General features: G+C 35.2%; 1 protein-coding gene across 2 annotated transcripts in view; it reads right to left on the bottom strand.

Moving 5' to 3' along the window:
* LOC121737734 (probable chitinase 2) overlaps nt 1–12,453 on the bottom strand; it is a 34,669-nt gene extending 22,216 nt beyond the window's left edge. For both annotated transcript variants that reach the window (XR_006037184.1, XM_042129425.1), the window contains exons 1-5: nt 12,292–12,453; nt 2,115–2,279; nt 1,014–1,209; nt 816–912; nt 375–590 (exon numbers count right to left, since the gene is read on the bottom strand). Coding sequence is in view for 1 of the 2 variants with exons in the window: in XM_042129425.1 (XP_041985359.1) it covers nt 375–590; nt 816–912; nt 1,014–1,209; nt 2,115–2,279; nt 12,292–12,367 (750 nt within the window). In the remaining variant the exon portion in view is untranslated. The remainder of the gene's footprint in view (nt 1–374; nt 591–815; nt 913–1,013; nt 1,210–2,114; nt 2,280–12,291) is intronic.
* Between the last annotated feature and the right edge of the window lie 1,443 nt (nt 12,454–13,896).

Consider the following 13,896-nt stretch of genomic DNA (forward strand, 5'->3'; position numbering starts at 1 on the left):
AACGCTAAGTAGTGGCGTTATTTGCCATGCTATTGGCAACGACAAAATACAGCATCAGTGATCAGGTTTGACAGGTAGACATTTAAATACTATCTTGAGACTGTATAAGGTGGTGGATCGGGAGAAATCCAGTCGATGCTAAATTAAGACTGCCTTTATTTAATATTAAGTTACCATTAAATAGTCCAGCATAGTGCTGTGACATACGATTAGTCTTGTGACACTATACATTATTTTACCTCAACAACTGAAATGTTGCACCTACATATTTCTACACAGTGTAGACATTGCAAATTTGCAATATCACAGACCAATGCAGAAATATTCCTTCCAAATATGATGGTAAGATAACAGGTATTCAAAAGAAAACTTACCAAGCTAAGCACATCCTCATTATTATATCCGCGCAGGGGTGCATTGGCCCCCACCACTCTATCCCAGGTGCCGTGGTAGTCGTAACACATCATGTGTATGAAGTCCAGGTAGCGACTCAGCTTGGCCAGGTTATACGCTGACTCCATGGTCTCCTTGCCAGCACCCAAGGCCGCGGTCAGTATGTAGCCGCGACTTTCAAATGCCTCTTTCAGCATCTGGAATTTAGAATTATTACTTAACAAGATATTATCTTACAATATGGAAAAATTGAAGCGAGACTGGAGTTACGAGAATCACCCTTGATCTGAGAAAAAGAACACGAATTTAAGAGTGAAAGCTAAAGAAAACTAAAGAAACAGAAGTAAAATCTACCTAATTCATAATTTTTCTGACGTCATAAATGTCGCACATAAATTATAAGCCAAATCATGAAAATTTACCTTGACCAAAGTAACATAGTTGGCTTTGTCTTCGGGACTTCCTCCTCTCTTAGTGGGATATTCCCAGTCCAAATCCAATCCATCAAATTTGTGTTCGCTAAAAAAAGATCAAACAATAAGCATTTATATATTTTTTGCAATACATAACAAAGTTTGTACGTAGAACCTTCTTTCGTAGCATAATATTTAAAATCTTACTCCAAAAACATTAAAGCACTCTGCACGAATTTGGCTCTGGACTCTGCGTCGGCGGCCATCTTGGAATACTTGGTGGAACCCTCGTTCCAGCCGCCGATAGCGACTGTGACCTTGAGGTGAGGGTATCTCTCTTTCAGCTCTACCATATTCTTGTAGCCCGCTTTGCCGTAGTCCTTTTCAAGATCTTGCCATGGATCTGTAAATAGGATGTTTCTCAATAAAGTCAAAACATCGTTAGTTGGAAATTAACTTGTCAACTTCTTAAATGAATTTAAAAAGTAAAATTGTAATTTTATAAATACTTTTAAAAGAAAATTCATTTTAAAAATGTATTGTCTTCTTCTGTCAAGCTTTCTAACACATTTATCAAGGGCAGCACAATATTAAAAAAAAACATTGTATTACTTATATCCTCTGTAATGTAAGTATACTCTTTTAAAATATAATGAGCGGGCTGTAATATTAATTCGAATATTATTTAAATTCTCATAGTTAAGTTGTAAAAATTTAAAATCAAAGTTGTCAGGTCAGTGCCAGTAGATTTAATATTTGGTTACTTAACCGCAAACTCTGTGTTAACAATTACGATTGTATAATCAAGACGTCTTCGCGCCTAGTTTCTTTACGTGTCACTGTCCTGTGTTGGTCTCGCATGTTGCTTCGGATGCTTTCACGTCTTGCTTCTTTATATACTTTTAGATGGGGATGGTTGGCGCTCATTGCGGAGACCTACGTTCAGCAGTGGATGACAATAGGCTGATGATGATGATGATACTTTTAGTTGACTTGTAGACTATAGGACATGGATACAAGTCCTATATAAGTGGAGCTAAAATCCCGTGCGCACAACAAGCTCTGACTACGTGCCGTCTTATTAATTTATTTATTCTTTATGCACAGAGTTACAATGATACATTTAAAAGTTATAATAATGCAACGGCGTACTTATCTCTTTAAGAGATCTCTTCCAGCAAAACTTATATGTATTTGTCATAGATGGGCCATGTACCTACACAAAGAGACACAAAAAAAATCTTCATCATAACTTACTATGTAGTAAGTCATAATAACATAACAATTTATTAGCAGCAAGTAACGTACCCAAGCTCTTAATATTATTCGTCGCCTCATCCAACCCAGCGAACGAGTACACGAGATGTGTGCAGAGCGAAGGGTCGAGGTTGGACAGCTCGAACTTGCCGTCGTCCTTGCGATACGCCGCCCATGTCGCCACGTAGCATACTACCACCTTGTTGTGCGGAGGTCCTGGAAAAAGAAGAGAAGTCTTAGTAACATTGTCCCGTTTTTCCTCTTTGGGCACGTAACCCTAAAAAATAGTATTTAATAAGGCTGAAAGAAGCCTAAGTGATGATTGTTTTTCAACCCTAACGCAAGGAGCGAAGAAAGATTTGATTGAAACTTGAAGCATATTTTAATTTATGGATGTTCACCTTTCTTCCTGTACGTGAATCTTCAGTATCTACGTGACCAAATCCAAAGCAATTCCGAAATACATAAAACAATAATATTTTATAATATTATGGATTTCCTACAGAACGCTTGGCCAAGGAAAGAGTAGAAAATAGAAATATTCAATACGTTAAGAATCTGTTATTTTATCCCTAAAAGCTTTGGTGAAGGACCACCGGGGTATGTGCATGGGACTCGCTACAGCCAGTGAGCATGGGCGCCGGCAGAAATAATTTCCAAGAAGTGCAGATTTTAGTTTTCTTTCTGTTCTTTTCTTTTCACTTTTTACGAACAACAGTGACTGTCTATTTACGTCAATAGTGCCGAAACATTACGAAATATCCTTGTGTGGCATGGTAATAGGGTTACAAAATGCTTTTTATTTCAATAATTCCTGTTGATACCGAGATTCCCAAGGGGTGCAAGTGCAACCCTTGGCACTCCCCTGCCGGCGCCCATGCCAGTGAGATGAAGTAGCCGCAGCTAAAACCCGTCCATGTTCTTCCTTCCGCGCTGAACGGAGTCGCGACAGTCTATGTGTCTCAACACACTAGGCCGAAGTTACGCGGCGTAAATTCCGCATGATTACGTCCACAATGTCAAACGCATACAAAATACGGACGGAACGCGACGGAATAGTGTGTCATCGGTAATTTAAGATACATCGCAGGCGTAATCATGCGGAATTTACGCCGCGTAATTTCGGCCTAGTGTGTTTAGACACTATCCTCTATATTGTCACGCTTTACTTGACTTTAGTCCGCTGATCATGGTTAGCCTGAAGGAACACTTACATCCTGTAAGGCCTATAACAGTTAAATATTGTATGAGTGAAGTAGAGCACTTAAAGAAATTAAAGTCGAGTGTTTACTACTTTATTAATACAGATAAAATAATATTAACCGAAAGTGTCAAATACGAGTGTCTGCTTTGTAACAGTTACCGGCTTACCGCACCTGAAGCACCTTAATGTAATCCTTATCTATAGTTATCAATTATGATAATCATCATCATCATCATAATCATTATCATTATCATAATCAATCTACATCTATACAAATATTATAACGCTGAAGAGTTTGTTTGAACCTCAAGACCTACAGCTGGTCCGATTTGAAAAATTCTTTCAGTGTTAGATAGCTCATTTATCGAGGAAGGCTATAATATAGTATCACGCTAAGACTTATAGGAGTGAAGAAACAGAGTAAAATGTGGAAAAAACGGGGAAAATTATTTGAAAGGGCTTATCCCACGAACTACTGTAGCAATTTTTATGTTACTTGGCACAGATAAAAAGGTAGATCACGTGAAGAATTCATAGGCTATTTTTGTGGTCTAATTTGTCGGTAAAATTTCTAATTTACGTGGGCGAAGCCGCGCGGGACATCTAGTTTTCCAAAAAAATAAAGAAAAAATTAACAATTACACTTTTAACCCGCCAAAAACATCACTTAACTTTTCATCAGGGTAAAAAAAATAATTTTGGTGTATTTTAAGTTTGTGTACATCCCACCTTCCGATTGACCGATTTTGATCTAAATGTTTTTATTTGACTGACACAATAAAGAGTAATCTTAGCTTTAATTCAAGATTATCTTTTATTTGATGATATGATAGGTGTAGCCAAAATCACAATTCGGCATGATTTAAAGTTTTAAGCAGGCTCTAAAATCTAAATTAACACTGTATAATATTATGCTTCGATTCATTGCAAAAAAGAAACACATTTCCTGAAAACAGTTTTAAGGGTACCATATTATTATGCGCAATATTTTTCAGATTTTTTTATCAAAAAGCATCTGTTCTTGACAATATCAGATCAAGATATTGTGTATAGTAGGATTATTAGGGCAACATTATACGGTATCAAGTCAATTGACCCCAAAGCGGCCGGGTGGAAAACTCCAAGAGGCGTGACATTACTCCAAGTGTCTCTAAATACCTTGGTAGATCTGCCAAGAAATTATATCTATGTACTATCAGAGAAGTTGATTCATAGGCAGATGGCGGACCAAGTTAAATTGGTCATGTTATGCCAAACCCAGCCTAAAGATTACGACCAACATTGAATTGACATAATATTAAGTTAACCATGGGACTGGATTCCGGACGGACGGTCGATGGTACATAGAAACCACATAAAAACCTTCTTCAACACAGAGTCTAGCCAGTCGCCACTCACTCTGACATTGGCAACTCACCAAGGAGCCATAATAAAAAAGAAGAAGAAGATGGAACATAGAATGTATCTGTATATACTTCGTTTTACGGCCGTTCCCAATATTTGATCTATCTCTGGTTTTGCCATACTAGAGATAGGAATAGCTCACATTAGACATTAGAGACATATATTTTATGTCAATTGTGAGCTATTCCTATCTCGAATAGGGCAAAACCAGAGATAGATCAAATATTGGGCGGCCGTTAATGTTTTACAGCATCCTGAAAGTGCTCAGCGTCAAGCTGGACATCCCCCTTCTGGGGCACTGCTTCCATACACATTACACAGGTGCATGTGCCCGGAGCGCCAGAAGGTGGCAAATACTTAAACTAATTTATTTTTCTGTAACTATTACTAACATAGTTTTTAAGTTTCTTGTTTACTAACAAAATATGGGTTAAAAAGCTCAAGAAATAAACGTATTTTATTTTATTTATTTTAAACTTTGATAAACCCCCTACAATTGTTTTAAGGGTTCCGTACCCAAAGGGTAGAAATGGGTCTCTGTTACTAAGACTTCGACGTCTGTCCGTCTGTCTGTTCGTCTGTCTATCTGTTTGTCTCCAGGCTGTAATCTCAAGAACGGTGATAGCTAGAGTTGACAAATATATTTTTTTTTGACTGCGACAACTTCGTAGTATCTAGTAACGAAATCTTTTAAGGAATCATGCAAATTTTAACCGACTTCCTGTTTTTATCGCATTTTTAACAGAACTCTTTATATGGGCAAAAATAAATTAAAACCAGTCCAAACGCCCTCATCCATTTAAATAACCTTAATTTTATGTGTTTAGATTTTAGGAGTTTTACCATTTTAAATATTTTAATAATATTCATAATTATTTTATTTTGTTCAACATTAATTAGTGGCCGGCAACTTTACGGCGGAAATGTATAGCGACGTATATTATTTTTCAGATAAAATAACTGATATAATAATATAGCCTTTTCAAGGAGTCAAAGTTTAATCTATCTATATAAAGGTTCAGCAGTAGTATAATTATTAAAAATTAGATATCTATATAGGTTAAACTTTAACCTTGGAAAATTACATTACTTAGGTTTCCTCCCAATAAAAATTTCAGGTGCGATTATAGAATTTCTGAGCGAATGAAGTCACATAGTCGTTATCAATATCCAGTATTATATATTTGTACGTGGGAGAGCCATGCTTCGGCACGAATGGGCCGGCTCGACCGGAGAAATACCACGTCCTCACAGAAAACCGGCGTGAAACAGCGCTTGCGCTGTGTTTCGCCGAGTGAGTGAGTTTACCGGAGGCCCAATCCCCAACCCTATTCCCTTCCATACCCTCCCCTATTCCCTTCCCTTCCCTACCCTCTCATATTTCCCTATTCCCTATTAAAAGGCCGGCAACGCACCTGCAGCTCTTCTGATGCTGCGAGTGTCTATGGGCGACGGAAGTTGCTTTCCATCAGGTGACCCGTTTGCTCGTTTGCCCCCTTATATCATTAAAAAAAAAAAAATTACTAGCTGTCCCAGCAAACATTGTATTGCCATAATATAAAGTATTTCACCCATATTATTATTTTATTGAAGTGACTAAATCATAGAGTTAATATTACCTATCGGTAATAGAGAAACAAAGGCCTGAGCAAGCGAGATGTCATTATCAGTAACACTGCGTGGTAGAAAGAGAAGCGTGATTTGAGGTGGTATACCACTTTTTCATCTGTTTTTGTTGTTTGACAATCTGTCTGATCCGGTCGGCACGTTGTCAATTTGGGCTCTCAGAAAAATTGAGATTTTATGTGTTAAAGTGAATAATTTTATGTAATACTGCTTTCGCAACAATATGGTAACTTGTTTGGTCACCGATTGTGGTACAACACATCGAAAAAACCCGGACAAATATTCATTTCACAGGTGAATTACTTTACATCGACAGGACCTAATTTTAAGTTTATTTTTACCAATTCCCTTCGAGTTATTGGTATTGATTTTGATAATTCACTTCTATATATGCTTATTTATATGGAAAACATAACTTGACTAGCCATGGTGCACAATTTAAGGATATTTTGTGTAAACAATTTTCATCTATTTTACACTAGGGCTGCAACAGGTTATCGATAAGTAGTATCGATATGAATATAATATTTTTTTAGTTATACTAATTATCTAGGAAAATTGACATGATAATTGATAACGTAACTGATCCGTACTTTATTATTAGTTTATATTATTATACTTTCATACATTATTTATCGTTTTTAGGGTTCCGTACCCAAGGGGTAAAACGGGACCCTACTACTAAGACTTCGTTGCCTGTCCGTCTGTCCGTCCTCCGTCCGTCTGCCCATCTGTACGTCTGTCCGTCTGTCCGTCCGTCCGTCTGTCTGTCTCGGGTCTCCAGGCTGTATCTCAAGAACCGCTATAGTAATAGACTTCTGAAATTTCCACAGATGTAATGTCTTTCTACATCCAATATGGCTATGGCATATTCACTAGATCAGGTATCAGATCATTAATTCAATAGAAGATGAGCTCGGTGAAGGGCATCGTCAGTAAATAAGCTAGATATTCTTCCACACATCATAAATATTTGTATGAATAAACGAACCGATTTGTTTGCCTTATATTGTACTCATAAAGTTAATATACCTAGCGGAATAGAGCAACAATCTCGAGCTGTCAAACGAAACCGAAATTAGTTTTCATCTGTGTGAAAAATATGTGTACGCATGACACTTACACAAGCATGATTGAACATGAATTCTATGAGATTAAATTGTCAACTTGCGGCACGTGCCGACTGGACGTCAAAAAAGAGTGCTGCTGTCATGTATCACACGTCTCTTTTTACCAAGCAGTGTTACTGATAGTGACATCTCTCTTGCTCAGGCCTTTGTTTCTCTATTCCGCTAGGTATATTAACTTTATGATTGTACTATGCCATGAATCATAGTTATGGTTTTACAAAACAAAAATCGTTTAAAATTTTAGACAAGTTTTTTAGTTTGTCTGTTTTTATATTGTGTATTGCAGATACACAATTATACATACAATATTGATTTAAATTAAAAAAGTATGATAAATGCTAAGTAGTAAGTAACAGTAACAGCCATTTTTTGTTATAGATCAAGATAAAGCCTAGGCGCACTCTGTCATCCTACGTTTACAGAGATATCGTACCACCAGAGTTAGCCACAATATGTACCTATACCGTCGTCGTCATCACATTCTACGTCCTCGCCAACGCTGCCACAACTGTCTTCACAATCGACCTCCTTTCAACTAGAATTTATATCAAAAGAAAAGAAGCTTATATCCAAATGCACTAAGTTACAGGATAAACTTACTAAATTTAAAGCTAAAAGTGACATTCACTGTAGGAACACCAGAAATAAGCACAAGCTAGATTTGCCGGTGATCAGACTTAGTAAAGTCAGTAAATCTTTTAGATGTCAATGTAAGTAAATTTAAATCTAAAAGTGACATTCACTGTAGGAACACCAGAAATAAGCACAAGATAGATTTGCCGGTGATCAGACTTAGTAAAGTCAGTAAATCTTTTAGATGTCAATGTAAGTAAATTTAAAGCTAAAAGTGACATTCACTGTAGGAACACCAGAAATAAGCGCAAGCTAGATTTGCCGCAGGTTTAGTAAAGTCAGTAAATCTTTTACAGGTCAATGTATACGCCTTTACGATAACATCCCAGAAAACGTTCAAAATCTTTCCATTAATAAATTTACAAAAGTAGTCATAGAAAGTTTGTGTGCCAAATCCTATAGTTATCCTATAAAGTCAATGATTTTATAAACGATGGCACATTTTTGGATTAGGTAGGATACTAATTAAAAGTCGCGTACACTGTAGTCGTACGTGACTGTACGTGACTTCTAAGAAATAGCAGCTGCTATTTCAGAGGTAGAGCCGTGAAAGACGGACTGATAGACAGACAGAGTTACTTTCGCATTTATAATATTAGCATGAATAAATAAATGAGTTATTTATAAATAAGTATATCTTTGTTTTTTTGCTACAAAAATGTTTAATGATAAAAGTAATATTTTTCTCCAAAATTACAATATTATTATTATTCTATGCAGTTTTTTTTAACCCACATTTATTATTTTTACAATCTTACAATTATTATTCCATGATCGATATTTTGTCGAATTACAAGATGTATACAGTACATCACTAACACGCACACGTAAATATAATTGTAAACACATCTGTGTTTATAATTATAAATCAATTTTTGTTACGTTTGCCAGCTCGGGATTGTTTCTCTATTCCGATTGGTAATATTAACTTTATGGACTAAATATAAGTATGGCACCATGGCAACGTCCATCGCTATTCCACCTCACAAAGTACAATTTGGTCGCCGTCAGTCTCGAGTTGTAATAATTTACTATTCTTTATTTAACAAATGCACTTATCCATATAATAAGTACCCAGTAGCCGATTCTCAGACCCAGTGAATATGCATATAAAATTTGGTTAAAATCAGTAAAGCCGTTTCGGAGTAGTACGCGGCCTAACATTGTGATACGAGAATTTTATATAAAAGATAACGACAGCGTTATATAATATTATACAACTTGGTCAACTTAACGAACCTGTTCAGACCAATGTCAATTTTATTTACTAGTTTTAGTGATAAAACATAATAATTAATAATCAAGTTTATTTACGCTGCTGTCGTCCGCTTTAATAGGTATTCTATTTAAAAAGAAGGATTATTTTTTTGCATTTCCACAATTTCCATATTTTGATTCTTCGCTTCTATTGGTTAGAGTGTGATATAAATCCATCACAAAAATACATTTTTTAATTCGAACTCGTATCTGAGTCGTGGCTTTTTAGGGTTCCTTAGTTAACAAGGAATTATTAACCTTATAGTTTCGGTCTGTCCGTCCGTCTGTCTGTCTGATCTACCTATCCGCGGTATGTCTCAGAGACTATAAAGCCTACAAAGCTGGAATTCGGTATTCATCTTAATGATGCCGACAAAATGGTATATAAATCTTAAAAAATAATAATTTTAGTGTACCTACATATCAAGCGGGGTGATTTATTTTTTCGGCATCCACCCTACCGTGTGGGGTGCCGTTGGATGGGTTTTTTTTTAAATATTATGAGTATTCGAAGATCATTTTCCGATTAAGGGATCCATTTTTGAAATATAAAGTTTTAAAGTGGAAAAAATCGTTGGTGTCCAGTGTGCCCTTCTACCAGCTAAACGGGTGCTTCTGGAAATGTGAAAAATTCACTTTGGTAGGAAATATGCTGAATTTAAAAGGAAAATTATCACGGCTAAGAAGACTACATATAAGTTATTGAGTAATAGTCGATCAACTAAAAAAATTGTATTCGGAGAAGTATAAAGGAAATTTGCGTTCAAATTCCTTTGAACGTAACGTTGTTATAAAATATGTGAATTCATTAACTATACAAAAATTATCAAAAACTAGCGGTACTACGGAACCCTATATTGCGCGTGGCCCGACACGCACTTGGCCGGTTTTTTCTAGATAAAAAAATAAACAAATTTTAGTTTTTTTGCTTAATTTAAAAAAACTAAAATTTGTTTGTTTTTTATTTTAACTTTTGCTTACCAATGTATGGTAAGCAAAAGTTGTATTTGCTACTTTGGTAAGCAAAAAAAGTTTTTTAGTAAAAAAAATGCATAGTGCGGGGGACCGATATACGATAGTAATTTTTTATAGATATAGATAAGTTAGAGAAGTAGATTTTCTGCAAAAAACTAGATAATTTTGGCGATAATGAAGTTAGTCATCCTTAGGTATAAGTACAAACATTTTGTTATGATAAATCCTGTATTTTGACCTTGTTAAAATACAGGATTTATTAGTTTTTTCGGGGATTACAGAGTGCTAATTTGTAAAGTTTACAAAGACGTTGTTTTCCTTAAATAATTGAAGTTCACCTTGAGGATAAGTTGATTTTATATTATTACGGCTCGGATAGGTTTTGTAAGAAAATCACAATATGAACACAATAAATGATAACACATACTATAGGTATTTGCTCCGTTTCCTTTGAATTTTCTGAGATAATGAGCTGTTATTTTATTGTTACCTTACTCTACATTATTTTAAAATTGTGAAGAAAACGCTTTGTTGTTTTTTTCACACGGCAAGCTGAAGGTATTTTTTAATTTTTATTATAATATGGGGTTGTTTGTGGAATTTATGATGGCTCAAGAGAACATAATATTATCATTAATCTAAATTAAAATGTAATTTTGACCACCTGTATTCGAAAATATAAATGGCAGACTAATTACAAAGTAGTATGTTATATCAAGTAAGTAGTATTTTGTATTCCATCTAGACTAATATTATAATTCTGAAGAGTTTGTTTGTTTGAACGCGCTAATCTCAGGAACTACTGGTCCGATTTAAAAAAAATCTTTCAGTGTTAGTTAGCCCATTTATCGAGGAAGGCTTAGGGTTATATTTTATCACGCTAAGACTAATAGGAGCGAAAACAATAGAGGAAAATGTGGAAAAAACGGGGGAAATTATTTGAAAGGGCTTATTTGAACGCGCTAATGTCAGGAACTACTGGTCCTATTTGATAAATTATTTCAGTGTTAGATAGTCCATTTATTGTGGGAGGCTACATTATGCTATACTTTATCACGCTTAGACTAATAAGAGCGAAGAAATAGAGGAAAATGTGGAAAAAACGGGAAAAAATAATTGAAAGGGCTTATGTCACGAAGTACGAACTACTGGAGCAATTTTTATGTTATTTAGCACAGAGAAGAAGTAGACCACGTAAAGGATCATAGGCTATTTTTGTGGACTAATTTGTCTGTTAAATATTTAATTTATGCTGTACGCGGGCGAAGCCGCGCGGAACGTCTAGTATTGTATATCTTTAATAACAAAACGAATATTGTAGGAATACAAACACCTGCCGGCTACGTCAGATTTATTGCACATTACCTACCTACTTTTGCAAATATGCCGACTAGGAAAATGTAGAGTAACTTAAATGTAGAGAATAATTAATATTCAGGTGTTCCACTTTTTTGTTGTGTATCTTCAAAATGTCGATGGAAAGCCAAATTTCGGAAAGGTGTTCTAGCCGAATCATAGGTATTAGCTAAGTTTTCAGACCTAGAATTGATGATAGAGCTTAGTCAAACAAAGAGTGCCGCTGGGTTCTGCGTAACACCTGCGTGTCCCCTCAAAATGTAGAGTTCCCGTGGGTATACCGTATACGGTTCATTCCATAATATGGGAAATTCGTAAAGCGGATTTCGTAAGTTTATCACAATTTAAGTTGACCTTGCGAGCTGATACATTTAATGTGAATAAAAGACAGCGATATGAATGAAGAAGGATGGCGACATGTAACGGACGAAGGGTTACGAATTGCCAAATAATAATAATTGGTCGGTCGCAACTTACAATATTTTTATTTCGATGTAACTTAAATAACTTAATAAATGATAAAGCTATGACTTGGTATAAAAAAAAACTGCAAAACTTATGCAAAAATATTAATCCTTAGTTTTTGCTGTATTAACTAAATAAACGTGTGCCTTATAAACTCAGTAAAACGCCTTTCACTTACCACTATCCAAGGTCTGTCCATCCAAAACTGATGCCATAGCCACAATTGAAAAGAATAAACACCATTTTGCCGCCATTTTTATCGGTGGCCAATATCACTCACGATTTGAATTTAAAAAGAAATTAAAATTCGAATATGGAATACGCAGTCGCTCCAGCGCGCCATTCCTCCGACTGTTGTTTGACATTTACGGCACGCTTCGAGTCTTACATTTTACGTTCATACCAAAAATGTATCTTATTACTCTGTGTTAAGGTGCAAATTGGGACTGTAAACCAATTTTACCGGTTTATTTTTTTATTCGCCGTGTTTCATGTAATGAAGACCTTATCACACAGCGTTAGAGTTTAAATTTGAATGAAAGTATCACGTAATATGAAGTCGTTTTGTAATATGGACACTAATGTCGAAAGTTATTTTACCAGTTCTTGTAAGATATTTGTCGTTAATAATTAAAATATTATTTTGTATTATTCGCCGTCTTTGTAGCATCAAAATATGATAATAATAATATTAGAAATTAGTAACTCAAATGCTTGATAACGTTTATTAATTTTCTGTATACTCTACGTAGAGTCCGTTAACATCGTAGAAAAGGAAAGTTGGGAAGTCGTTCATTCAATTCATTCAGAGTTATTTTACCTTTAACAGAACAAAATGCTTAGAATATGATTTCTTCATTCTAAGGGCCTGTTTCACCACTTCCCGATGAGTGCCGAATAGGCTATCCACCACTTAACTTGACAGATAGAGTATGGAGAATCTGTCAAAAAAGTTGTGGATAGCCTATTCGGCACTTTAGCAAGGAGTGGTGAAACAGGCCTTAAGCCTTATAAACCCAAAAGCCCTAAAAATTCAAAAGCTTCAACAAAAGCTCTACTTAAAGTTGCTGACCCTCTGAGTCACAAGCGGAGGGTTCAAATGAACAAATGACTCAATATTATGGTAATTTTGTTGGCCTTGAAATTTTTCCGACACAAATTGGAGCATTTAAAAATTTCTTGTTTTAAAAATAGTGTGGCGTCAAGAATAAAACGATATTTACAAATTACTTAAGATAGTCTCGATATACTTTTTTTTTTTTTATAAGAAGCTGATTCAATAAAGGCGCGGTTGAACTTTTAATTATGAAGATAGATAAAATATTAGTTTAGAACGCTCCAAATGAATAAGAGGCCAAAGGAAATAGGAAGAAATAACAAAAAAAAAACAAAACAATCACACCCAATTTTAATTCTCAAAACAAAATAGGAGATCAAATGGACAAACAGACAGAAATGGCAAGTCGAACAAAAGTGAGATTTCGTGAAAGCGACTACAGATCCTAATGACTGACTACACTACACTTAGCTAGGAATAAATAGAATATTTACAATTAATAAATATTATTTTAAAAATAATCTCTTCAAGTCAGTATAATAGAAATTAGGTGACATGAAAAAAACGAATCAGGTAAGACAGATCAAGGTACTAAATAGTATAATAAGGATAAATAATAATGTCGTGGAAAATGGATTTTGTACTGAGTTTGAACAAATCAACTTTAATTTCAGATCATATTGTTGTCTAATACATTAATCAGATCATCGACATGTCTTGTAGGAC

Source organism: Aricia agestis, chromosome 2 (assembly GCF_905147365.1).
Source record: "Aricia agestis chromosome 2, ilAriAges1.1, whole genome shotgun sequence".
Lineage (NCBI taxonomy): Eukaryota > Metazoa > Arthropoda > Insecta > Lepidoptera > Lycaenidae > Aricia > Aricia agestis.